The 27,155-nt window shown below is 45.5% G+C and overlaps 1 protein-coding gene and 1 pseudogene across 2 annotated transcripts in view; one reads left to right on the top strand and one right to left on the bottom strand.

Annotated features, from left to right (window-relative positions):
• The window catches only part of PLAAT3 (phospholipase A and acyltransferase 3), a 52,716-nt gene that overhangs the window by 16,966 nt on the left and 8,595 nt on the right, over positions 1–27,155 (top strand). Inside the window, exons 3-4 of the mRNA XM_009008361.5 lie at positions 4,750–4,852; positions 12,765–13,033. Coding sequence (XP_009006609.1) covers positions 4,750–4,852; positions 12,765–13,033 — 372 coding nt within the window. The remainder of the gene's footprint in view (positions 1–4,749; positions 4,853–12,764; positions 13,034–27,155) is intronic.
• LOC103796361 (ubiquitin-ribosomal protein eL40 fusion protein pseudogene) lies at positions 14,197–19,589 on the bottom strand (annotated as a pseudogene). Its single transcript, XR_013523469.1, has one exon. The product of XR_013523469.1 is annotated as a ubiquitin-ribosomal protein eL40 fusion protein pseudogene (transcript).

The following is a 27,155-nucleotide window of genomic DNA, read 5'->3' as shown; positions in this document are numbered from 1 at the left end:
TGGATAATTTTTATATTTTTTAACAGAGACAAGGTTTCACCAAGTTGGCCAGGCTGGTCTCGAACTCCTGACCTCAAGTGACCCACCTGCCTTGGCCTCCCAAGGTGCTGGGATTACAGGTATGAGCCATTGCATGTGGCCGTGATAGTAAACATTTTAGATCTTGCAGGCGATATGGTCTCTGTCACAGCTACTCAACCCTGCTGTTGTAGAGAGGAATCAGGACAGACGCAGTATAAATGTATGGGCCTGGCGGTGTTCCGCTCAAGCATTATGGACACTGAAATTTGAATTTCATATAATTTTTATATGTCACAAAATACGATTTCTCCTTTGACTTTTCCCCTACGCATCTTAAAAAAAGGTACAAACCATTCTTAGCTTGCAGTCAGGCCAGATGGAAACAGGCAGAGGTCCAAATTTGGCCCATGAACTGCAGTTTTTATACTTCTAAATTTAGAACATGAGTTTTTGCATTCTTAGTTTTGATTCAACTGAGATGGGTGATGTGTAAAATGGTAAGTATTTGTTTTTCTAGGTGGATCTTAGCGGTAGAGGTGAATTATTTATATCTTCGGTTCATAGCACCCTGGTAGGGGGTCCCTACAAGACCCCCCTCTCTTGTGTGTTTGTGTATTTGTTAGTTCCCTTTAATCATTCTTTTTTTTGGAGACAGAATCGTACTCTGTCACTCAGGCTGGAGGGTAGTGGGGTGATCTCAGCTCACTGCAACCTCCGCCTTCTGGGTTCAAGTGATTCTCCTGCCTCAGCCTCCCAAGTAGCTGGGATTACAGGTGTGCACCACCATGCCCTGCTAAGTTTTGTATTTTTAGTAGAGACGGTGGTGGGGGATTTCACAATATTGGCCAGGCTGGTCTCAAACTTTTGACTTCAAGTGATCTGCCTGCCTTGGCCTCCCAAAGTGCTGGGATTACAGGAGTGAGCCACTGTGCCCTCCCTTTTTTTTCTTTTTTTTGAGACAGAGTTTTTTCTTTTGTTTGAGACAGAGGCTATCACTCTTATCACCCAGGCTAGAGTGCAATGGTGCGATCTCCGCTCACTGCAACCTCCACTTCCTGGGTTCAAGCAATTCTCCAGCCTCAGCTTCTTGAGCTGGAATTACAAGGGCCGTCACCACGCCCAGCTAATTTTTGAATTTTTAGTAGGGGCGGGGTTTCACCATGTTGGCCAGGCTGGTTTTGAACTCCTGATCTCAGGTGATCCACCCGCCTCGGCCTCCCAAAGTGCTGGGATTACAGGCATGAGCCACTGAGCCTGGCTGGGTATCTTTTAATTATATAAGTGGTGGTGTGTCAGAGCTCATCCCCATTTTTCCACTCAGCAGTGTCTTTTAGAGCTATCCAAGTTGCCATGTGAACATCGAGTCCTTGCTCCTCACTAGTGTGTATTTCTCCATGGGTGGCCAACTGTCTTTTACTTCATTTTCAAAATGAAGTTTTCTTGAGTGGAATATGTATTGAGCCTGAGCATAATTATGTGTTGTGCTTGGGAATATGTATCTCTCTCTCTCTGTTTTGAGATGGAGTTTCACTCTCGTTGCCCAGGCTGGAGTGCAATGGTGTGATCTTGGCTCATGGCAACCTCTGCCTGTCGGTTCAAGTGATCCTCCAGCCTCAACCTTCTGAGTGGCTGAGATTTGAGGCACCTGCCACCACGCTTGACTAATTTTGTGTTTTTACTAGAGAGAGGCTTTCCCCATGTTGGTCAGGCTGGTCTCAAACTCCCAACCTCAGGTGATCTGCCCGCCTTGGCCTCCCAAAGTGCTGGGATTGCAGGTGTGAGCCACCGCGCCCGACCTGGAAATATGTATCTCTTGCCCTTACAAAGAATAGGCAATTTGGCTGAGTGTCAAAAAAAAAAAAAAAATTACAGCTTTTTTCCTTCCAAACTGTAAATAAATTTTAAAATTTGGTTTAATTTTTATTTATTTTTAAAATTTAGATTCCTTAAAAAAATTGTTATAATTTACCCTTTTAGCGTTTACGTCTGTGAGTCAGAATGAACACATGTAATTGCAGAACCGTTGCCACAAACAAGATGTAGATGAGTAAAGGGGCTGGGTGTGGTGGCTCACACCTGTAATCCTAGCACTTTGGGAGGCCAAGGTGGGTGGACTGCCTGAGCTCAGGAGTTCAAGACCAGCCTGGGCAACACGGTGAAACCCTCTCTCTACTGAAATACAAAAAATTAGCCGGGGTGTAGTGGCATGCACCTGTAGTCCCAGCTACTCAAGGGGCTAAGGCAGGAGAATTGCTAGAACCTGGAAGGTGGAGGTTGCAGTGAGCCAAAATCGCGCCACTGCAGTCCAGCCTGGGTGACAGAGAGAGACTCTGTTTCTACAAAATAAATAAATAAATAAATAAAAGGAAGTTTACCCCTGAAATTCCCTCATGCCTCTTGGTAGTCAGTCCCTCTCCTCAACCCCTGTGACAATCCTGGATCAATTTTCTGTGCTCTGGTTATGCCTGTTCTGAAGTGACATGTAGATGGAACATACAGCATGTGGCTTTTTGGGTATGACTTTTTCACTCTTTTTTTGGTAGATAACAGAATACTTTTTCTGCCTGAACTATTGTAATATTGTAAATTATTTTTCGTCATTGTAATAAGTTCTGAATTAATGCAGCATGGGGCCGGGTGTGATGGTGCATGTCTGTAATCCCAGTACTTTGGGAGACTGAGGTGGGAGGATCCCTTGAGCCCAGGAGTTTGAGACCAGCCTGGGCAACATGGCAAAATCCTGTCTCTATTAAAAATATGTAAAAATTAGCCAGGCATGGTGGTGCACAGCTGTGGTCCTAACTATTCGGGAGGCAGAGGTGGGAGGATGACCTGAGCCTGGGGAAGTCGAGGCTGCAGTGAGCCATGATGGTGCCACTGCACTCCAGCCTGGGCAACAGCGTGAGATCCTGTCTCAAAAAGAAAAAAAAAAAAAGCGGCATGTTCTATGCGAGGGCTCCTGTCATTGGTATTTATGTGGAGCAGGTGAGCTCCTTGGCTCTGCACATTGCCGGCTGCTTATTACTCAATGTGGTCTTACTGATGTCCACACCACCTCCTTTTCCAACCTGCAGCCTCCCTCAGGGCTGGGTACCTGCCCAGTCTTTATGTCCTTGTCTGTTTGAGGAGATCCCTGTTTATATTCCTTTTTGGGATTCTTGAATCCCCCAAACGATGAATACTCCTTTTTTCTTGGAAAACAATGGGATTCGTAAATCATGATCATTGCCCATTGTTCTGAACAGGTTCTTAGTAAGAACTGGGTGCCCTCTATTTTGGAAGATATATTTACTGCAACAAAAGAGCATGATTTATCTGTAAAATTCCCTGCCACATGTGCTACCTGTTTGTAGTTTTCATGTTTTTGTGAAATAATAAGCGAATTGGCCCTTGACCCTCCTTCACAGGCTTTGTAGAGTTGTGATTGGCCATTACCCACTGCCCATCATTTGTGCCCAGGAGAGGTTATCCAACGATGAGTCCCCTCATCCCTCATCCTTGATGGAATCTCTCTGGTAGGCCCACCAAGCTTGGTGGTGAGATGTGGGTGAACCCCTACGGATCTGCCCCCAGGTGCAAGCAAGCCAGCACCCCCACCCCATATCTTCACTGTTCTGAGGGCAGTTCAGCCCTAACTGTAGCTGAAGACTCCAGCCAAAGATGAAGGGGCCAGAACACCCTCTGATGGGCTGCATCTCTAGGTGTTCTAAAAACTTGATTTCTTTGCTCATTAATGGTGTTTAAAGTTGGCCTGGACCAGAGAAGGTTGTTACCCCTGATTCTGGTGAGAGTCAGAACTCCCCCTCCCCCAGCACTTAGTGCAAGGTCTGATGCTGGGACCTGGACAATGTTGAATGGACATGATCTTGAACTTCTCTGAAGTTTTCTCAAACTCTGCCCCATGCTCCCCTAACAGGGTGAGAACATTTACTGTGCCCTCCCTACCTTCCCCTTCTCACACACACACTCCCTCCCACGCACATACTCACACTCACACATAGTCTCACACTGCTGCATCCATCCTCATACACACACTCAATGTGCACTCACACACCTCAGTATCAGGCTGAGCTGCCGGGGGGCATTACTGCTGGGGACTGATATCAATTCTCCATCAGGCCCAGGCCAGGGTGGGGAGTGTCTGTGGGATGCCCTCCAGATCCTGCAGCCTCTCGCCTGGACCCCAGATGGGCAGCTCTAGTCACATAACTGGTTGTGTTTCCATAACAGTTGATGGTCAAAGTGGGCTGGGAATCAGCCCGCGGGGTGTTCAGTCCTGGCCAGGTCACTCATGAGCTATGTCTTTGCACAAATCCTTTTCCATTTCTAGGCCTTGATTTCCTCATCCATAAAATGGGGTTCATTGCTGGATGCTTGTGTGGATTTATTGAGCCGTCTTGTAAAACACGGAGTGGAGTGCTTGGCTCAGAGTAAGAGTTCAAGAAAGAATATTCCTAGAAATAATAAGGCGGAGGCTTCAGCTCATGAGGAAACCTTTTAGATTTGCACTTGGCAGTTTGTATTGACAGAAGGCAGGCCCGTGGTGCCTGCAAGTCTGGGTCACAAGCTTGTGAAGTTGGACTGGCATTGGACCTGGCAGGGCAGGGCTCAGGATGTGTTCTGTTGAGCTCATAGCTGGGCACCACTCAGCTGCATCTTCCTAACTGAGCCCTGCTCTGGTTCCACGATCTCATGCTGCCTCTAACAGCCCTTTTCTTGGTTTTGTAGCCAGAGCCTAAGCCTGGAGACCTGATTGAGATATTTCGCCCTTTCTACAGACACTGGGCCATCTATGTTGGCGATGGATATGTGGTCCACCTGGCTCCTCCAAGTAAGTGTACACAGGACCTCCACTGTGCTGGGCCCCAGGGGCTGGGAAGAGAGGGGATGGGGAACTGTGGGTAACAGGTGACCCCAACATTCTTCTTGCTTCTCGACTGGCAGTTGTCTCTGAGTGTTATAAGAAGCTTGATGTGGGGCAGTTTGGTGTGGGGCAGTGTGTTCAAGGTCTGCTCCTTGGAACCTCCAGAGGTTCTTCTTCTTCTTCTTTTTTTTTTTGAGACAGAGCCTTGCTCTGTAGCTCCAGCCATCTGCTGGAATGCAGTGGTGCGATCTGGGCTCACTGCAACCTCTGCCTCTCAGGTTCAAGTGATTCTCCTGTCTCACACTCCTGAGTAGCTGGGATTACAGGTGCATGCTGCCACACCTGGTTAATTTTTTGTATTTTAGTAGAGGCAGCGTTTCACTGCGCCTATGCTGGTCTTGAAATTCTGAGCTCAGGCAATCTGCCTGCCTTGGACTCCCAAAGGGCTAGGATTACAGGCATGAGCCACTGAGCCCGGCCTGGAACCCTGGGGGTTCTTTAGAGTAGGGATCCCCAACGTCGAGGCCATGGACTGGTACTGGTTAGGAACTGGGCTGCACAGCAGGAGGTGAGTGGTGGGCAAGTGAGTGAAACTTCATCTGTATTTACAGCCGCTCCCCGTCGCTCTCATTACCACCTGAGCTCCACCTGCTGTCAGATCATCAGCAGCATTAGATTCTCATAGGAGCACAAACCCTGTTGTGAACTGCACACACCAGGGATCTAGGTTGCGCACTCCTTGTATTAGTCTGTTTTCACACTGCTATAAAGAACTACTTGAGACTGGGTGATTTATAAAGAAAAGAGGTTTCATTGACTCACAGTTCTGCATGGCTGGGGAGGCATCAGGAAACTCACCATCATGGCGGAAGGTGAAGGGGAAGCAAGGCAGGTCTTCTATAGTGGCAGGAGGCGGGGGAGTGCCACACTTTTAAACCATCAGATCTTGTGAGAACTCACTCATCCTGAGAACAACATGGGGGAAATCTGCTCCCATGATTCAGTCACTTCCCACGAAAGTCCCCTCTCCAACACTATGGGGATTAAAGTTCGACATGAGATTTGGGTGGGGATACAGAGCCAAACCATATCACTCCTTATGAGAATCTAATGCCTGATGATCTGTCACTGTCACCCATCACCCCAGATGGGATTGTCTAGTTGCAGGAACAGGGCTCCTACTGATTCTGCATTATGGTAAGTTGTATGATTATTTTATTATATATTACAATGTGATAACTGTAGAAATGAAATACACAATAAATGTAATGTGCTTGAATCATCCTGAAACCATCCCTCCCCGCTGCCCCGTTCATGGAAAAATTGTCTTCCATGATACCAGTCCCTGGTGCTAAAAAGGTTGGAGACCACTGCTTTAGAGGGGTTGAGGGGGCATCTGAAGGGGGAGCTCTGCTTTGATGTGTTTTTTATGCTGCGACTTTGTATGCAACACACTCAACTCTTAAGCTTAAAACTCCTGGGAAGAGTGCAGGTGTCTGGGCAGAGAGACTTGATTATGAATCCAGTTTCTCTTCGGCAGCCTTGGTTTCCTTGGCAAACTGAGGATACGAATACTTAACTTGGAGAACTCTTGTGAGAATTCCTCACCCTTTTCTTTTCTTTCTTTTTCTTTTTTTTTTTTGAGACGGAGTCTTGCTGTGTTGCCCAGAGTGGAATGCAGTGGCGCAATCTCGGCTCACTGCAACCTCGGCCTCCTGAGTTCAGGTGATTCTTCTGCCTCAGGCTCCCAAGTAGCTGGGACTACAGGCACCCAACCAGCTAATGTTTTGTATTTTTAGTAGAGATGGGGTTTCACCATGTTGGCTAGGCTGGTCTTGACCTCAGGTGATCTGCCTGCCTTGGCCTCCCAAGGTGCCATGAGCCACCGCACCTGGCCCTCTCACCCTTTTCCTATGCCTTTAACTTCAACTGGGGTGTAACATAAATATTGTAAAATGTACAAGCATAGTAGAGTATACATTCAGTGAATTAAAAATACCTCATCCATGTAACAATGCCCCAGATGAAATTCTAGAACGTTTCCATGGTGCCACTTACACTGAGAAGCTCTCTCTTGCCTCTACAATATCCTCTCCCCACCCCTTGCCCTAGGCAACCACCATTCTAGCTTTCCCTGCCTTAGATGAGTTTTGCCTGTTCTAGAACTTCATAGAAGAGGAGTCACACAGCCTGTGCTCTTTTGTGTCTGCCTTCTTTTAGCAGACATCATGCCTTTGTGAGTCCTCCATGCTGCTGTGAGTAGTGGGAGTTCTTTTTCATTGCAGTGTATTTTCTGTTATATGAATATGCCACAATTTATCATTCATTTTTCTGATGTCAGACTCATTGCAAGTTTTGACTGCTATGAATAGACCTGCTATGGTCATTCTTTTTTTTTTTTTCCGTGGGACAAAGTCTTGCTTTGTCACCCAGGCTGAAGTAGAGTGGCACGATCTCAGCTCTCTGCAACCTCCGCCCCCTGGGTTTAAGCAGTTCTCCTGCCTCAGCCTCTGGAGTAGCTGGGATTACAGGTGTGCATCACCACGCCAGGCTAATTTTTGTATTTTTAGTAGAGATGGGGGTTTTACCATGTTGGCCCAGCAGGTCTCGAACTCCTGACCTTAAGCGATCCACCCGCCTTGGCCTCCCAAAGTGCTGGGATTACAGGCTCGAGCCACGGCGCCTGGCCCTTGAACATGTCTTTTGTGTACCCCTTTAATTCTAAGTAGTGGCCTCACCTATCAGAAGTAACCAGAGTCTCTGTGTCTCTACACCCTATCAGAAGTCACCAGAGTAGATGTCATCTTCCCTACGCTGAGCCCCTCACCTGTGTGCCCCAACCACCTCCTCTTCCTTTTGTAAGCACGTTGCTCCTCAAATTCCCCACCTCCTTCTCTATTGTCATCTTCTCCCTCCCAGCTGAGTCATTCCTGTCAACACAGAGACAGCTGTAACATCTCTGGTTGATCAGACCGGCGTCCCGCCTCACAGAACAGATCTCATCACAGTTTTGTCCGCATGGCCGCCTCCGGCTCCTCACTTCCCATTCTGCCTCTGTCCCCTCTGCTCACACCCACCATTTTCTTTTCTTTTTTTTTGAGACAGAGTTTTGCTCTCAGACTCTCTTTCTTTCCCCGCCTGCCAGAGCAGTTCTCAAGGGTAGGAAAAGGCTTTTCCACATCTTGCCAAAGCCAAGTCCCATCACAGCTGACTCAGCTTCTCTGCAGCGTTTGATGCGAGTGACCTTCCTGCTCTCCACCTGGCACCTGACTTTCTTCCTCTCCCACTGGGCCTTTTTCTCTTGGTCTCTTGCGTGGGTTACTCCTCCTCTCCTACATCCCTACATCGAGCTCAGGTGGCCTCATTGGGTTTCTTATCTTCCAATGCCTTCTATTTGTCAATGTCTCTTAAGCTCAAACCCTCAATTTAGATCCCCCCTCAGCTTCAGACTTACATAACCTCCTACTTGGTAACTGCACTTGGGTGTCCACCTGGCATCTTGAACTTGACGTGCCCCAAATGGGAGGCTCCAGTGGAAGACACCATTCAGCGGCTCAGGCCTAAAGCCTAGGAGTGGTTCTCTATCCTGTCCAGCCATGTCTAATCTATCAGGGAATCCTGTTGGCTTTATCTCTGAAGCAGACCCCAGCTCTGTCCACTTCTTACCCCCCGCTACAGGACCCCTGGTGTAAGTGACCGCCCTCCCTCACCTGGTGGCACTGCCACTTCTGTCTGGTCTCTCTGCCTCTTCCCATTCATGGCCAGTTCCTCATTCATGGGCAGCTGGTGTGATTGTTCGAAAGTGTAAATGGGGCCGGGCATGGTGGCTCATGCTTGTAATCCCAGCACTTTGGGAGGCCGAGGCGGGCAGATCACCTGAGATCAGGAGTTTGACACCAGCCTGGCCAACATGGTGAAACCCTGTCTCTACTAAAAATACAGAAAATTATCTGGGCGTGGTGGTGTGCACCTGTAATCCCAGCTACTTGGGAGGCTGAGGCAGGAAAATCACTTGAACCTGGAAGGTGGAGGTTGCAGTGAGCTGAGATTGTGCCACTGCACTCCAGCCTAGGTGACAAGAGCGAAAGTCCATCTCAAAAAAAAAAAAAAAAGAAAGTATAAATCGAGGACCAGGTATGGTTGCTCACACCTGTAATCCCAATATTCAGTATTTTGGGAAGCTGAGGCGGGTAGATCGCCTGAGATCAGGAGTTGGAGACCAGCCTGGCCAACATGGCAAAACCCTGTCTCTATGAAAAATACCAACATTAGTCGGGCATGGTGATGCGCCAGTGTAGTCCTGTCTACTCGGAGGCTGAGGCATGAGCAACCGGCAGAGGCTGCAGTGAGCTGAGATTGTGCCACTGCATTCCAGCCTGGGTGACAGAGTGAAACCCGTCTAAAAAAAAAAAAAACCCCAAAACCAAAACAAACTGAAACAAAACAAAACAGAAAAGTCTGTGCTTTGCCCTGTAGGGCCGGGCCTGGTCTGGCCTGGTCCGTGTCTTTGGGCCTTGTCTTTCTCCTCCCCCTTCGTGGGCGTCTAGACTCCAGCCACGTGGGCTCCTTGCTGCCTCTTGGCATGCCACGCTGTCTTTTCCCTGCAGGCTTTGTTTCTGCTGTTCCTTCTGCTCTAGATGTTTCATCATTCAAACCTTAGCTCGGACGCCCTTTTCTTGGGGTGCCCTCCCCAGCCTGAGCTCTGGCGGCTTCTCCTGGTCATCTTCGCCACGTCATTTCACTCTGTCTTTCCACAGTGTCTGTTGGTACTTGCAGGTATCTTATTTTGTGTATTTGTTCATTGTCCGTGTCTTCTCAGTAGCGCAGGAGTTGCTTGAGGGCAGGCCTGCTGTCCAGATGACGTCACTGACTCCAGCACCTTGCACAATTCCCGGTACCTAGTAGGGCCTCAGTATATTGATTGGCTGCACCGAGCAGGTGTGTGTGTTAGATAGAGGGTGGGGGAAGGCATGACGAACACCCATGTGGACAGGGGACAGGTGTGTCACAGATCATTGGGTCAGTGATGCTTCTTCAAAGGAAAAGATGCTTCTACCTGCGTCTCACTTGAGCTTCACAGGAGTGATGGATAGATGGGGCAAGGAGGACTGACCTCCTGCCACTGAGAACATTGTAGAAATTAGAGTTGGAAGGAAGCTTATGGGCTTGCTGAAGTGCCCACCCTGTGCCACACACCAGTGAAAGCATCTTCTGTGGCCAATCCCTTTAATCCTCACAGCTGCCCGTGCAGTAGGGACTGTTTTTGTCCCTATCCTACAAGGAACTGGGGCTCAGAGAAGTTAAGAAGCATGCCCAAGGTTGCATAATGGGTAAGGGGGCAGGCAGGACCCAAACCCAGGCAGTCTGGCTTGATTCTGTGCCCTTAGCCACAATGCTGCACTGCCCAGTCCACCCTATCCCCAAATCCAGTCAGTCACTGATCATTGCCATATCCACATTTTTCATATTTTCTTTAGTAGACTTTTCACTTCATATTTTCTTTAGTAGACCTTTTTAAAAGAAGGACCTTTAGGCCGGGTGTGATGGCTCATACCTGTAATCCAAGCACTTTGGGAGGCCGAGGTGTGTGGATCGCTTGAGTTCAGGAGATCAAGACCAGCCTGGCCAACATGGTGAAACCCCATCTCTACTAAAAATACAAAAATTAGTTGAATGTGTTGATGTGCACCTGTAGTCCCAGCTACTCAGGAGATTGAGGCACAAGAATCACTTGAGCCCAAGAGGAGGAGATTGCAGTGAGCCGAGATCACACCACTGCACTCCAGCCTGGGCAACAGAGTGAGACTCTGTCTCAAAATAAAAAAAAAGAAGGATCTTTAAATTACTGTATTGATATATATTTGTGCATCAATTTTAGTAGGTTTTTGGGGATTTCTGGAGCAAAGTAAAGTGACAGATCCAGATCACTCGGCTGGTCAGTGATGTGCTGAGGTCAGAACCCAGAGCTGACTGCCAGCTTGAGCACAGGGTACCCGTGTTCTGGGTGGCATCTAGATACAAGTTTAAGGATGTCCTCACTCTTGGTTGTTGACTCTGCACTTGCATGGCCCTGAGATTTGGTACCTCCTTAAATTTTGGGCTCTAGGCAACTTGCTTGCCTCCTCTGAGTCCCAGCGCTGTCACCCACTTTGCCCGGGAGCTGAGGCTGGGTGGGCCTCAGGAGCTCATCCTCCCCGCAGACTCAGGACTCAGGTAAGGCACCCTCTCTTTGATTTACTTCAGTGACTCCTCCAAGCACCACGTGCCCTATTCCTAACAAGTCTGAATTCCCTGAGTTTCTGATATCTTGGCATTGCACTCAGGCTGAAAAGGTTTAGTGGTCTTTGGAAAGCCGAGCAGAGCAGGACCTGGAATCTCATCAGCCTTTCCTGTTGTTGCTTGTTACTGTCACATGGATGCCACTGTTGAAGACTGGTCATTCCTAGTTTAATATGGTGCTGCTGTGGCACCCTGGGGGCCTTGATCATGACGGGGTCACAGTGGCTGTTTGGGGAGAGTGAGAGTGAACCTCTGACATGTCCCTGGCTGCTTAGGCTCATCTCTTGAGTGCACACCTACTTTTTCTTCTTTTTTTCCTAAGGCAAGATCTCACTCTGTTGTCCAGGCTGGAGTGCAGTGGCACAATCCTGGCTTGCTGCAACCTCAACCTCCAGGGCTCAAGTGATCCTCCTTCCTTGGACTTCTAAGTAGCTGGGATCACAGTTGCACACCACCACACATGGCTAGTTTTTGTATTTTATGTAGAGATGGAGTTTTGTCATGTTGCCCAGGCTTGTCCGAAACTCCTGGGCTTAAGTGATCTGCCTGCCTTGGCCTCCCAAAGTGCTGGGATTACAGGTGTGAGCCACCGTGCCCAGCTCATACCCACCTTTTCAATCATCACACCCAGCACATGCCTCTCCCGGCACTGTACAGGTTGTTTGGGTTGGGAGGAATGCCAGTCTGTGTTGGCATCAGCCTTCCCTGTCCACCATCCTGCTCTTCATGTGGAAGCCAGCCTCCTTGTCTTCAAGATCTTTCATTTCTGGAGCTTCGTGGCCCTTCCTTGCCCTGGGCCTTGGCCTGGGCTGTGCCAGTATACCCACTGGGCCTCCTTAGCATCATAGCTGGGGGACAGCCCTCTGTTTACAGAAGGGCTGGGACCCCCCAAAACCCAGCCATGTTTTTGTGTGGTCAAGTAGGTGTAGCCCTGATGCCATCACAAAAGGCTCCCATAGGCCGGGCGCTGTGGCTGAAGCCTGAGCCACAGCACTTCGGGAGGCCGAGGCATGTGGGTCATGAGGTCAAGAGATCGAGATATTCCTTGCCAACATGGTGAAACCCTGTCTCTACTAAAAATCCAAAAAAAAAAAAAAAAAAAAAACTAGCTGGGCATGGTGGTGAGCACCTGTAGTCTCAGCTGAGGCAGGAGAATTGCTTGAACCAGGAAGGCAGAGGTTGCCATGAGCCGAGATTGTGCCACTGCACTCCAGCCTGGGCAACAGAGTGAGACGCCCTCTTAAAAAAAAAAAGGCTCCCATCTTCTCTTCCCATGTAGGTGAGGATGCTCTTGGCTCATATTTGCATAACCAAGGGGGCCACTTAAGTGTCATGAGGTACAGAAGACCAGCTTCTCTAGAGTAAGAAAAAAATCACAATAAATCATGGAACTTCACTCCCTTTGATTTTAGATAAGGAAACTAGGGCCCAGAGACCACACGCACCTTCCCCAAAGGCCCACAGCCACGCATCTGACCCTTCCACATGTTGTTTATCCTTTGTGGGTGGTGCAAGGTCAGATGTCTGGCTGGGGCCAGCTCTGAGACTTGGTGGCCTTTCCCAGGACAAATCCTTCAGTTTTCTCTTTGTGGGTCCACAGGTGAGGTCGCAGGAGCCGGTGCAGCCAGCGTCATGTCTGCCCTGACTGACAAGGCCATCGTGAAGAAGGAACTGCTGTATGATGTGGCCGGGGGTGACAAGTACCAGGTCAACAACAAACATGATGACAAGTACTCGCCACTGCCCTGCAGCAAAATCATCCAGCGGGCGGAGGAGCTGGTGGGGCAGGAGGTGCTCTACAAGCTGACCAGCGAGAACTGCGAGCACTTTGTGAACGAGCTGCGCTATGGAATCGCCCGCAGTGACCAGGTGCGTCCTCTGCCCATGTCGCCTTCCCCAGGAGCCAGACCATTCCCTCAGCTGATGGTGGCTGGGCATGGCTGTGGAGGCATGTAAGAGAAAAAATAGCAGAGACAGAATTCTTGCCCTTGAGGACGTCATAGTTGTGGTGGGGACGAGGGTGGGGAGAGAGGCAAATTGGCAGTGCAGATCAGTGTGGTCGGGGCGGGGGCGGGTGGCCGAGGAAGGGAATTACAGACATGATAATCATTCCTGTGGCCAAGCCCTCCCTGGCCACCTGTTCCTGAGAGGGCCCGAGCCAGCCCTTCAGGCAGGTTTTAGGACCCACTACCTTCCAGATTGGGAAACTGAGCTTAAGTAACTTGTCTACAGCCATTCCTTTCATCGAACACATCTTTGTTGGGTCCCGAGACCTGGTACCTCTCCTTCCCTGTGCACAAAATTAGCAGAGTCAAGATTTGAAGCCCAGGTCTGTGTGGCTTATAAACAGCACTGTCTGGGCTGGGCGTGGTGGCTCATGCCTGTGATCCCAGCACTTTGGGAGGCCAAGGCAGGTGGATCACGAGGTCAGCCTGGCCAATATGGTGGTGAAACCCCGTCTCTACTAAAGAGAGAAAAATTAGCCGGGCGTGGTGGCAAGCACCTGTAGTCCCAGCTACTTGAGAGGCTGAGGCAGGAGAATTTCTTGAATCCGGGAGGCGGAGGTTGCAGTGAGCCAAGATTGCGCCACTGACTCCAGCTTGGGAGACAGAGCGAGACTTTATCTCAAAAAAAAAAAAAAAAAAGCTCTGTCCTCAGCCTGGCTGAACCCCAGGGGTGAATGTGGGAGACCTTGGGGGATGCAGTTTTGTTTATTTACTCGATTTTATTTTTGTCACCCTCTCCTTTCGTCTCTTTTTCTCCCGTTTTCTTCTTCTTCTTTTTTTTTTTTTTTGAGATGGAGTTTCGCTCTTGTTACCCAGGCTGGAGTGCAATGGCGCAATCTCGGCTCACCGCAACCTCCACCTCCTGGGTTCAGGCAATTCTCCTTCCTCAGCCTCCTGAGTAGCTGGGATTACAGGCATGTACCACCATGCCCAGCTAATTTTTTGTATTTTGAGTAGAGATGGGGTTTCACCATGTTGACCAGGATGGTCTTGATCTCTTGACCTCATGATCCACCCGCCTCGGCCTCCCAAAGTGCTGGGATTACAGGCTTGAGCCACGGTGCCCGGCCCTCTCCCGTTTTCTTGCACGCCTTTCCCATCCCTTTCAGGCACTCCCATCCTTTTTTCTTTTGTGTAGGTGGAAGAACATTGGGAAGGTTCTTACATGACTGTTGATGTAAAATACTAATTTTTTTTCAATGAATGATTAGGTTAAGATCCATCAGGCTGTTTACTTTTATTATTATTATTATTTTGAGGTCCAATTTCTTCTTCCCGGTCAGTGTGGTAGTTAAGAACATGGGCTCCTGGAGTCCTGGACCAGGTCTCTGCCTCTTGCCGGCTGTCTGATCTCAGGAGACTTAGTCCACTCCCTACACGTTGGTAAAATACGAACGATAATACTCATCTTGGAGGATCACCGTGTGAGTTAAATAAAAGCATGTTTATTCTTAGCACAGTGACGACTCAAAAAATGCCCTGAATACCTTGTAGTAGTAAAAATCATTATAATTATCCTATCTTATTATTATTACTGTTTTCCTTGGTTCACCCAGTGCCTGGTCCACTGCTTCTGTGGGCCACAGAGACTTGAATGGGAAGACACTGACTCACAGCACGTATCGGAGTCATCTCACTTTCCTCACACTGCTGATAGCCAGCTGTGCTTACTACACCGCCCTCGTGTTTGTAGGCGGTTCCTATACCTGTCTGCAGTGAGATATTAATTACCTTTGGATGGGTCTTCTCTTACTTTTTTCTTCAATCAGTTGGGTTATTATTGTTCAACAGCTATTTATATATGGTAGAGGTGATCAACTTAGAAATTGAGTAGGTGGTACGTAGCTAACCAGGTAAAGAAAGGACAGTATTGCCAATGTTTGTGAAGATTCTAGTCTGTGGGTCATGGTCTGGGTTTAACTTCCCCGAGAGTTTAGAAGAGCTTTCTTCTGGGGAATCAGTGGGCAGGGCCATGAGAAGACAAGAACTTCGTTAGTACCTGACTCTTGTCAGGTTAAAAGGGTGATGCTGTGAAAGCAGGAATGCAGGGGATGGTGGCACTTAGCATATCTGTCTCTTAGGGATAACAGCCTTCAAAACATTTGTCTCTTGTGTTTTTTTTTTTATTAAATAGTTTTTCATTTTGGGTGTCTTACACTGGATTTTTCTTAAAACAAAAATTTTTTTTTTAGGCCAGGTGTGGTGGCTCACACCTGTAATCCCAGCACTTTGGGAGGCTGAGGTGGGTGGACCACTTGAGGTCAGGAGTTCGAGACCAGCCTGGCCAACATGGTGAAACCCCGTCTCTACTAAAAATACAAAAATTAGCTGGGCGTGGTGGCGGGCACCTGTAATCCCAGCTATTTGGGAGGCTGAGGCACGAGAATCACCTGAACCCAGGAGGTAGAGGTTGCAGTGAACCGAAATCATGTCATTGCACTCCAGCCTGGGTGACAGAGCAAGACTAGTCTCAAAACAAAACAAAACAAACAAATAACCCAAAAAACAAACAAAAAAGATCCTGCATGTCTGAAAATGTCTTCATTTTATCCTCACATTTGATTATTGGTTTGGCTGGGTATAGAATTCTAGGTTAGAAATAATATTTTTTTTCATAATTTTGAAGGCATTGATTTATTGTTCTCTAGCTTTTGCCATTGTGATAGAGAAGTCTGAAGATGTTCTGATTTTCGATCCTTTCTATGTGATCTATTTTTTCTTTTCAGAACTGTATAGAATCTTCTCTTCATCTTAGAGTTCTGAAATGTTATTGCCTTGCATGGGTCTATTTTCATGTGTGGTGCTGGGTACTTGGTGACTCCTGTCGATTTGTAAACTCACTTTCTTTAGTTCTGGGAAATTTTTCGTTTTGTGTTCTCTGGTGCTCCTATCATTAGGCTGTTGGACCCCTAGACTGCTCCTCTGATTTTCTTATCTTCTCTCTCTTGTTTTCCATTTATGTCTCTTTTTATTTATTTATTTATTAAGACAGAGTCTTGCTTTGTCGCTCAGGCTGGAGCACAATGGTGTGATCTTGGCTCACTGTAACCTCTGCCTCCTGGGTTCAAGTGATTCTCCTGCCTCAGCCTCCAGAGTGGCTGGGACTACAGGAAGGTGCCACCACACCCGGCTAATTTTTGTGTCTTTATTAGAGATGGGATTTCACCATATCAGCCAGGCTGGTCTGGAACACCTGACCTCAGGTGATCTGCCTGTTTCTACATCCCAAAGTGCTGGGATTACAGGTGTGAGCCACTGTACCTGGCCCATTTATGTAACTTTTCAAATTTGAAAATGAACAATTTTTGACAGATTTAGGTATAATAGAAGTTTTTGTTTGAACCAGCAGTGACAATATTAGCATAAGAGAGAAACATGATAAAAAATTGAGTTTCATTGGTGATTTTGCATCACAATCAAGGTTTTGCTGACTCATGGTAAAGCTCATCCTCCGATGTAGCAGTAAACTCCAAATACAGAGCACAAGACAACCTTGGGAAGCAATAAGATACTTTTCGAAATTCAGGGTGCAACATTAAGAATATTTGGTATATCCTAATCATCTCATTTAGTTATTCTTTCAGCAGTTATTAATAGAATAAAGAACAGGTCTGGCCAGGCATGGTGGCTCATGCCTGTAATCTGAGCACTTTGGGAGGCTGATGTGGGCAGATCACCTGAGGTCAGGAGTTTGAGACCACCACGCTGACATGGTGAAATCCTGTCTCTACTAAAAATACAAAAATTAGCTGGGCATGGTGGTGGGTACCTGTAATTCCAGCTACTCAAGAGGTGGAGGCAGGTGAACTGAGATCGTGCCACTGCACCACAGAGAGAGACTCTATCTCAAGAAAAGAGAGAGAAAAAAGAACAGACCCACAAGTTTATGTAAGTAGAAAATTTTGTGTCAACACAAAACTGTTGTTACACAAACAGCATTTGTTACTGTTTGTGACAAATGCTATCTTTAATTTTAACTTTTTTAGAGAAAGGGTCTTCCTCTGTTGCCCAGGCTGGAGTGCAGTGGCGCAACCTCAGCTCACTACTGCCTCAACCTCCCAGGCTTGAGTGATCCTCCCACCTTAGCCTCCCAAGTAGCTGGAACTAGGCCAGGCGCAGTGGCTCATGCCTGTAATTTCAGCACTTTGTGAGGCTGAGGTGGGCAGATCACTTGAGGCTAGGAGTTTGAGACCAACCTGGACAACATGGTGAAACGCTGTTTCTGCTAAAAATACAAAAATTAGCTGGGCATGGTAGCAGCCGCCTGTATCTCAAGTACTCGGGAGGCTTAGGCAGGAGAATCGCTTGAACCTGGGAGGTGGAAGTGGCAGTGAGCCAAGATTTTGCACTCTAGCCTGGGTGACAGAGCGAGACTCTGTCTCAGAACACACACAAACATGCACATACACACACACACACACACACACACACACACACCCCAAAATAAAACAACAAAACAAAACTCGAGTAGCTGGGACTACAGGTGCACATCATCATGCCCGGCTGATTTTTGTATTTTTTGTTGAGACAGGGTCTCACTTTGTTGCCTGCATTGGTCTTAAACTCCCGGGCTCAAGCAACCCTTCTGCCTCAGCTTCCCAAAGTGGGGGAATTATAGGTGTGAGCCACTCCGCCTGACCACAAATGCTATTTAGAGTAATTAAATAAAATTCCAAATCTTCAGATAGCAAAATGACTAAGAAATGTGTTATACCATTATCCTTTTTGTAAACAATAATTTAACACTTGCAAAATGAAACAATACAAATTGAACAGGTCACACATTTCTTCCTGTGACTTTGGCCCGACCCACCTCTCCATTCACTTGAAAGAGGAAAAACAATGATAACAGAAGCAGCATGAACAATTCTGCTTGATACCAATACAGAAAACGAAGCCAGAATACTCTACAAAACAACAAGAGGTGCCATCTCTGCTGTTTCTAAAGATTTCCTCTTTCATTGCTTGCTCTAGGATGGGGGTTTCTCAGCCTCAGCACTATGGACGTTATGAGCCAGCTAATTCTTCATTGTCGTGTCCTGTCTGCGCACTGTAGGATGTTCAGCAGGACCCCTGGCCTCCACACACTGGATAGCAGTAGCATCCCACCCCCAGATGTAAGAACCAAAAATGTCTGTAGATACTGCTACATTTCCCCCACAGGGAAGAACTGTCCCTAGTTGAGAACTAGTGACTTAGGTGAGTAATGATCACTGACACATTCAGTGAGTCAAATTAAAATAGAACTTCTATGCATGCCCCATCTTGCTAGAGATGATAGATTTACTACAGATTGGCAAATGTCCACCAGTGTTTTTTTTTGTGAGCACTCTGTTAGTGTAGAGGCTCTCCTTTTCATTTAACTCAGGAGGATATTTTTGTTTGTTTTAAAGAATCTGGTCATTCATTATGTTTATTTGTGGGGAGCTCTTTGAAGCAGACTAGATTTTCCTTCAAAAGAATATTTATGATTCATTGAACTTCCTGAGAAGAAAGGGAATCAAATTAGTTTAAACTAACATGTAATTTGTGCTTTACATGCCTAAGAATATTCTACAAAAGGATTCTTCTACTTTCCACCTATCTAAAAATATTTAGGTTTCAAAAAAAGTGTATTTTAGTAGAGTTTTGTACAGAAGCTTTCATACTGAATAGTACTTAAAAAAAAGCAACCAGAAGCTATACTCACAATGAAGTCTAGTCTGAGTGCGATAAAATATTAAGGTAAATAGAAACTGAAGATGTGTCTGGTGGCAATACATGTATTACATAAATCTGGATAAACTGTGGGCTATTATTTTGAAAATACTATAAATGAAACCAAATTTCTATACAAATGTTTTATTTCTTTTTAAATTATTTATTTATTTTTTTTTTGTATACTTGATCACTGTTGGAAAATTTACAACTTTTTTTTTTTTGCTGCTCCAGTCAACCAAAGGGACATTTTATTGAGGCTCCAGGGCCATGGGGCTTGGGCAGGAGGCTGCCCTTCCAGGAAGGAAGAGGCTTATTTGACCTTCCTGGGCGCAGGTTGTTGGTGTGGCCACACTTCCTCTTGCGGCAGTTGACAGCACGGGGGTGCAGGCGAGCACAGCACTTGTGGCAGATCATCTTGTCGCAGTTGTATTTCTGGGCAAGCTGGCGGAGGGAAGGCTCAATAATGCCACCTCGCAGGCGCAGCACCAGGTGCAGGGTGGACTCTTTCTGGATGTTGTAGTCTGAGAGCGTGCGGCCATCCTCTAGCTGTTTGTCGGCAAATATCAGACGCTGCTGGTCAGGTGGGATACCCTCCTTGTCTTGAATTTTGGCTTTGACATTCTCAGTGGTGTCACTGGGCTCAACCTCAATGGTGATGGTCTTGCCCGTGAGGGTCTTCACAAAGATCTGCATCTCTGCGTCTGCAACTCGGTCGCCTCACTCACAACTATTTCCTAACCATTCTTACATTGTGACTTCTTACAGTTTAAATTCAGTTGCTTTTACATAACACGACTCTCTCCACTTCATCTTTAATCCACTATACACTGTTGAACGTGAAAGCAGCACATCAGCATTTTCTTTTTTTCCAGAAACAATTCAGATTTCAGTAAATTAAGGCTTAACTCAGAAAAACTTCGTAGCATAAATGTCTAAAGGTCTATAGTCTGGTAGACTTTGCCCACTTAAAAGAAACCAGACTTCTTAGTATTTCTAATGAGAGACAGCTTTTCTGTTTCACAATATACTGATATAAGACACATCAGGTAGCCCATTTTCATGATCAGAAATCCTGTAATTACAACACAGTAGCTGGACTGGCCCTTATAATCTTGCAACATGAAAATTATCAGCGGCATCTGGAGGTAGCACTGGCTCTTGGACAGAAGGTAGCACTGACTTTATGGGACAGTTTGTCCTATAAAGTTGGCACTATTAGGACTAACTAGCTTTCAGCATTCTTGTGTTTAATCATTCTTTTTGACTATGTACAAAGCGTGACCACAAACAATGAGGTTATTGTTGCTTTCCTTGACAAAGTATCTTTTGTATGAACTAGTTTCATCAGCATTTGTTTTCAATGCTCACCCTGAGGTTCTATAAACAACTAGGGACATACTGTGCCTCCATTATTGGCAAACGATTTCTCTTACCCTGACACAGAGCTTAGCAAGGAAAATGCTGATACGAGTGATTTTATGCAGGTTCCCTAGCAAGTTAACACAGCAGACCCATGGCTGCCACAAAACCATGCCTAATTTTCAGTTAGAGGAGGGTTTAAAAACTTAGCAGTCAAACCTCAGGTTGGTAGCTCCATCCAAACTTTGGTCATCATGAGTTCTGTCTGTTAAAACTTCTCTATGACCAACGTGGAGAATGAATGTCAGGAAACACACCAGTGTAATTAACACAGGGTGCCCAGAACTGATCTCTTAGCCACCAGAACTCAGGATGACAAAACTCACAGTGTGAGTTTTGTGTTGTGGTGTATTGTGATGGTTGCCTTTCTGTTTTGGGAGGCAAGTGCAGGGAGTTCTTTTTTCTTGATGACAATTATTACTTCCTTTCATTGCTTAGTTTTCTTTGTACCTAGTGTCAATTCTTCCCACACGATCCAATTAGCTCTCAGTACACTTCCCCACAAGGGAAATCACATCAGGGATGCATCTACCCAGAGATGGCCCTTCTTCCCGCTGTGCTGGTTGCTCCTTGGCCAATTGCATGGTTGTCATCCTGGACTTCCCTTTGTGTCATCCTTGGGATTCCTTCCTTCTTTTGGATTTTGTTCTCTGATTCTATGACCTCTTAGTTTTCTTTCCTTTTCTCTTTCTTTCTTTCTCTTTCTTTTTTTTCTTCTTTCTTTCTTTCTAATGGAGTCCTGTTCTGTTGCCAGGCTGGAGTGCAGTGGTGCAATCTCAGCTCACTGCAACCTCTGCCTCCTGGGTTCTAGCAATTCCTCTGCCTCAGCCTCCAGAGTAGCTGGGATTACAGGCATGTGCCACCATGCCTGGCTATTTTTTTTTTTTTTTTTTTTTTGTATTTTTAGTAGAGACAGGGTTTCACCATGTTGGCCAGGATAGTCTTGATCTCCTGACCTTGTGATCCACCCACCTCAGCCTCCCAAAGTGCTGGGATTACAGGCGTGAGCCACTGTGCTTGGCCGATCTCTTAGGTTTATGTTTCTTTGCTCTTTCTCTTATTGAGGTAGATCACATCCTTCAGAAGTTGCTTTACGTTAGAAAGACAGTACAATGGGAGAGGATAATGGTTATGGCAGTCCTCAACATGCTAGGCTCCGGAGTCACAGTGTTCCAATCTGGATTGATAAGGGCATTATTTTCCTATTGCTGCTCTAACAAATTACTACAAAGTTAGTGGCTTAAGACTCCACAGTTTATTAGCAACAGTTCTGTAGGCCAGGAGTCCAAAATGAGTTTTACTGGGCTAAAATCAAAGCATTGACATTTTTTTCTAGAGTCTGTAGGAGAGAATCAATTTTCTTGCCTTTTCCAACTTCTAGAGATTACTGGCATTCCTTGGCTTCTAGTTCCCATCTATCTTCAAAGCTAGAGCAATGGCTGGTTGAGTCTTTCTTACATTGCATCATTGTGACACTGACTTTTCTATCTGTCTTCTATTTTTTTTTTTTTTTGAGATGGAATGTCGCTCAGGCTGGAGTCCAGTGGCCCAGTCTCAGCTCACTGCAACCTCTGCCTCCTGGGTTCAAGTGATTCTCCTGCCTCAGCCTTCCGAGTAGCTGGGACTACAGGCGTACCACCATGCCCAGCTAAGTTTTGTATTTTTAGTAGAGATGGGGTTTCACCATGTTGGCCAGGATGGTCTCGATCCCTTGACCTTGGGATCCGTCTGCCTTGGCCTCCCAAAGTGCTGGCATTACAGGTGTGAGCTGCCATGCCCGGCCCTGTCTTCTATCTTTTAAGGAACTTTGTAATTACATTTGGCCCACCTGGATAATCTAGGATAATTTCCCTATTTTAAAGTAAATTGATTAGTAGCCTTGATTTCATCTGTAACCTTAATTCTCACTTGCCATGTAGCATGATATATTTATAGATTCCTGAAATTAGGACATGAGCATCTTTTGGGGCTTATTATTCTGCCTACCAGTTATTCTTTATACCTGGTACTCAGTTGTTATCCTGAGATCTCCCTTCACTGTCATTCTGGGGAGATTCCATTCTATTCCCTCCAGTACTGGATGACCCGTTTATTTTCTGTCTCACATCTTCTTCTTTCTCCATTTACTCCTCTGTTTTGGGGGCACCATTTTCAGCAGCTTTCCATAAAAAGATGCATGGGAAGTAAATTTTTTGCGAACTTGTATGTCTGAATTATTTGTCATTTTACCCTGTCGATTTTATACTTTGGGTATAGAATTCTGGGTTGGAAATGGTTTCATTTCAGAGTTTTGGAGGCATTGTCTTCTTGTTTCCAGAATTGCTTTTGAGAAATCTGAAGCCATCCTGATTCCCAGTCTTTTCTCCATTTCCTGTTTTTCTCCTCTGCTTTAAATGTTGTAATGGCTTTTCTTTACCCAATGTTCAAAATTTCATAGTAATGTGCTTTTGTGTAGATCTACTTTTATCCATTAAGATGGGACTCAGAGCACCATTTCTTTTCTTTTTTTCTTTTGAGACTGAGTCTTGTTCTATGGTCCAGGCTGGGATGCAGTGGCGTGATCTCAGCTCACTGCCATCTCTGCCTCCTGGGTTCAAGCATTTCTCCTGCCTCAGTCCCCTGGGTAGCTGGGATTACAGATGCCTGCCACCCTGCCTGGCTAATTTTTTGTATTTTTAGTAGAGATGGAGTTTCACCATGTTGGCCAGGATAGTCTTGAACTCCTGAGGCTCAAGCAGTCCACCCGCCTTGGCTTCTCAAAGTGCTGGGATTATAGGCATGAGCCACTGCACCCTGCCAGATTGTTCTGTTTATTTTTTTTTCCCTCCTACTTTGGTTTCTATTTCTTTATATTTTTCTGTTCCTTTTGAAAGATTTCCTTAACTTTATCTTTCAACCTTTCTATTGAGTTTGTTTTTTTTTTTTTTTTTTTAATTTTTTATTGGATTATAGGTTTTGGGGTACATGAGCAGAGCATGCAAGACAGTTGCGTAGGTACACACATGGCAGTGTGCTTTGCTTTTCTTCTCCCCTTCACCCACATTTGGCATTTCTCCCCAGGCTACCCCTCCCCACCTCCCCCTCCCACTGGCCCTCCCCTTTTCCCCCCAATAGACCCCAGTGTTTAGTACTCCCCTTTCTGTGTCCATGTGTTCTCATTTTTCATCACCCAACTATGAGTGAGAATATGCGGTGTTTCATTTTCTGTTCTTGTGTCAGTTTGCTGAGGATGATGTTTTCCAGATTCATCCATGTCCCTACAAACGACACGAACTCATCATTTCTGATTGCTGCATAATATTCCATGGTGTATATGTGCCACATTTTTCCAATCCAGTCTATTATCAATGGGCATTTGGGTTGATTCCAGGTCTTTGCTATTGTAAACAGTGCTGCAATGAACATTCGTGTACATGTGTCCTTATAGTAGAACGATTTATAGTCTTTTGGATATATACCCAGTAATGGGATTCCTGGGTCAAATGGAATTTCTGTTTCTAAGGCCTTGAGGAATCGCCACACTGTCTTCCACAATGGTTGAACTAATTTACACTCCCACCAACAGTGTAAAAGTGTTCCTTTTTCTCCACATCCTCTCCAGCATCTGTTGTCTCCAGATTTTTTAATGATCGCCATTCTAACTGGCGTGAGATGGTATCTCAATGTGGTTTTGATTTGCATCTCTCTGATGACCAGTGACGATGAGCATTTTTTCATATGATTGTTGGCCTCATATATGTCTTCTTTCGTAAAGTATCTGTTCATATCCTTTGCCCACTTTTGAATGGTCTTGTTTGTTTTTTTCCTGTAAATCTGCTTGAGTTGTTTGTAAATTCTGGATATCAGCCCTTTGTCAGATGGGTAGACTGCAAAAATTTTTTCCCATTCTGTTGGTTGCCGATTCACTCTAGTGACTGTTTCTTTTGCCGTGCAGAAGCTGTGGAGTTTGATTAGGTCCCATTTGTCTATTTTGGCTTTTGTTGCCAATGCTCTTGGTGTTTTGTTCATGAAGTCCTTGCCTACTCCTATGTCCTGGATAGTTTTGCCTAGATTTCCTTCTGGGTTTTTATGGTGCCAGGTCTTATGTTTAAGTCTTTAATCCATCTGGAGTTAATTTTAGTGTAAGGTGTCAGGAAAGGGTCCAGTTTCTGCTTTCTGCACATGGCTAGCCAGTTTTCCCAACACCATTTGTTAAACATGGAATCCTTGCCCCATTGCTTGTTTTTGTCAGGTTTATCAAAGATTGTATAGTTGTATGTATGTTGTGTTGCCTCCGGTGCCTCTGTTTTGTTCCATTGGTCTATATCTCTGTTTTGGTACCAGTACCATGCTGTTTTGATTACTGTAGCCTTGTAGTATAGTTTGAAATCCGGTAGTGTGATGCCCCCCGCTGTGTTCTTTTTGCTTAGAATTGACTTGGCTATGCGGGCTCTCTTTTGGTTCCATATGAAGTTCATGGTGGTTTTTTCCAGTTCTGTGAAGAAAGTCAATGGTAGCTTGATGGGGATAGCGTTGATTCTGTAAATTACTTTGGGCAGTATAGCCATTTTCACAATATTAATTCTTCCTAACCATGAACATGGAATGTTTCTCCATCTGTTTGTGTCCTCTCTGATTTCGTTGAGCAGTGGTTTGTAGTTCTCCTTGAAGAGGTCCCTTACGTTCCTTGTGAGTTGTATTCCAAGGTATTTTATTCTTTTTGTAGCAATTGCGAATGGCAGTTCGCTCTTGATTTGGCTTTCTTTAAGTCTGTTATTGGTGTAGACGAATGCTTGTGATTTTTGCACATTGATTTTATATCCTGAGACTTTGCTGAAGTTGTTTATCAGTTTCAGGAGTTTTTGGGCTGAGGCGATGGGGTCTTCTAGGTATACTATCATGTCGTCTGCAAATAGAGACAATTTGGCTTCCACCTTTCCTATTTGAATACCCTTTATTTCTTTTTCTTGCCTGATTGCTCTGGCTAGAACTTCCAGTACTATATTGAATAGGAGTGGTGAGAGAGGGCATCCTTGTCTAGTACCAGATTTCAAAGGGAATGCTTCCAGTTTTTGCCCATTCAGTATCATATTGGCTGTTGGTTTGTCATAAATAGCTTTTATTACTTTGAGATACATTCCATCGATACCGAGTTTATTGAGGGTTTTTAGCATAAAGGGCTGTTGAATTTTGTCAAATGCCTTCTCTGCGTCAATTGAGATAATCATGTGGTTTTTGTTTTTGGTTCTGTTTATGTGGTGAATTACGTTGATAGACTTGCGTATGTTGAACCAGCGTTGCATCCCCGGGATGAATCCTACTTGATCATGATGAATAAGTTTTTTGATTTGCTGTTGTAATCGGCTTGCCAATATTTTATTGAAGATTTTTGCATCTATGTTCATCATGGATATTGGCCTGAAGTTTTCTTTTCTCGTTGGGTCTCTGCCGGGTTTTGGTATCAGGATGATGTTGGTCTCATAAAATGATTTGGGAAGGATTCCCTCTTTTTGGATTGTTTGAAATAGATTTAGAAGGAATGGTACCAGCTCCTCCTTGTGTGTCTGGTAGAATTCGGCTGTGAACCCATCTGGACCTGGGCTTTTTTTGTGAGGTAGGCTCTTAATTGCTGCCTCGACTTCAGACCTTGTTATTGGTCTATTCATAGTTTCAGCTTCCTCCTGGTTTAGGCTTGGGAGGACACAGGAGTCCAGGAATTTATCCATTTCTTCCAGGTTTACTAGTTTATGCGCATAGAGTTGTTTGTAATATTCTCTGATGATGGTTTGCATTTCTGTGGAATCTGTGGTGATTTCCCCTTTATCATTTTTTATTGCATCTATTTGGTTGTTCTCTCTTTTATTTTTAATCAATCTGGCTAGTGGTCTGTCTATTTTGTTGATCTTTTCAAAAAACCAGCTCTTGGATTTATTGATTTTTTGAAGGGTTTTTCGTGTCTCAATCTCCTTCAGCTCAGCTCTGATCTTAGTAATTTCTTGTCTTCTGCTGGGTTTTGAGTTTTTTTGATCTTGCTCCTCTAGCTCTTTCAATTTTGACGATAGGGTGTCAATTTTGGATCTCTCCATTCTCCTCATATGGGCACTTATTGCTATATACTTTCCTCTAGAGACTGCTTTAAATGTGTCCCAGAGGTTCTGGCACGTTGTGTCTTCATTCTCATTGGTTTCGAAGAACTTCTTTATTTCTGCCTTCATTTCGTTGTTTACCCAGTCAACATTCAAGAGCCAGTTGTTCAGTTTCCATGAAGCTGTGCGGTTCTGGGTCGGTTTCTGAATTCTGAGTTCTAACTTGATTGCACTATGGTCTGAGAGGCTGTTTGTTATGATTTCAGTTGTTTTGCATTTGTTGAGCAGTGCTTTACTTCCAATTATGTGGTCAATTTTAGAGTAGGTGTGATGTGGTGCTGAGAAGAATGTGTATTCTGTGGATTTGGGGTGGAGAGTTCTGTAAATGTCCACCAGGTTTGCTTGCTCCAGGTCTGAGTTCAAGCCCTGGATATCCTTGTTGATTTTCTGTCTGGTTGATCTGTCTAGTATTGACAGTGGAGTGTTAAAGTCTCCCACTATTATTGTGTGGGAGTCTAAGTCCTTCTGTAAGTCATTAAGAACTTGCCTTATGTATCTGGGTGCTCCTGTGTTGGGTCCATATATGTTTGGGATCGTTAGCTCTTCTTGTTGTATCGATCCTTTTACCATTATGTAATGGCCTTCTTTGTCTCTTTTGATCTTTGTTGCTTTAAAGTCTATTTTATCAGAGATGAGAATTGCAACTCCTGCTTTTTTTTGCTTTCCACTAGCTTGGTAAATCTTCCTCCATCCCTTTATTTTGAGCCTTTGTGTATCCTTGCATGTGAGATGGGTTTCCTG

The sequence above is a fragment of the Callithrix jacchus genome, chromosome 10 (genome assembly GCF_049354715.1).
Source record: "Callithrix jacchus isolate 240 chromosome 10, calJac240_pri, whole genome shotgun sequence".
NCBI lineage: Eukaryota > Metazoa > Chordata > Mammalia > Primates > Cebidae > Callithrix > Callithrix jacchus.
Note: the sequence above shows the minus strand (reverse complement) of the source record. Positions and strands in the feature narration are given on the sequence as shown.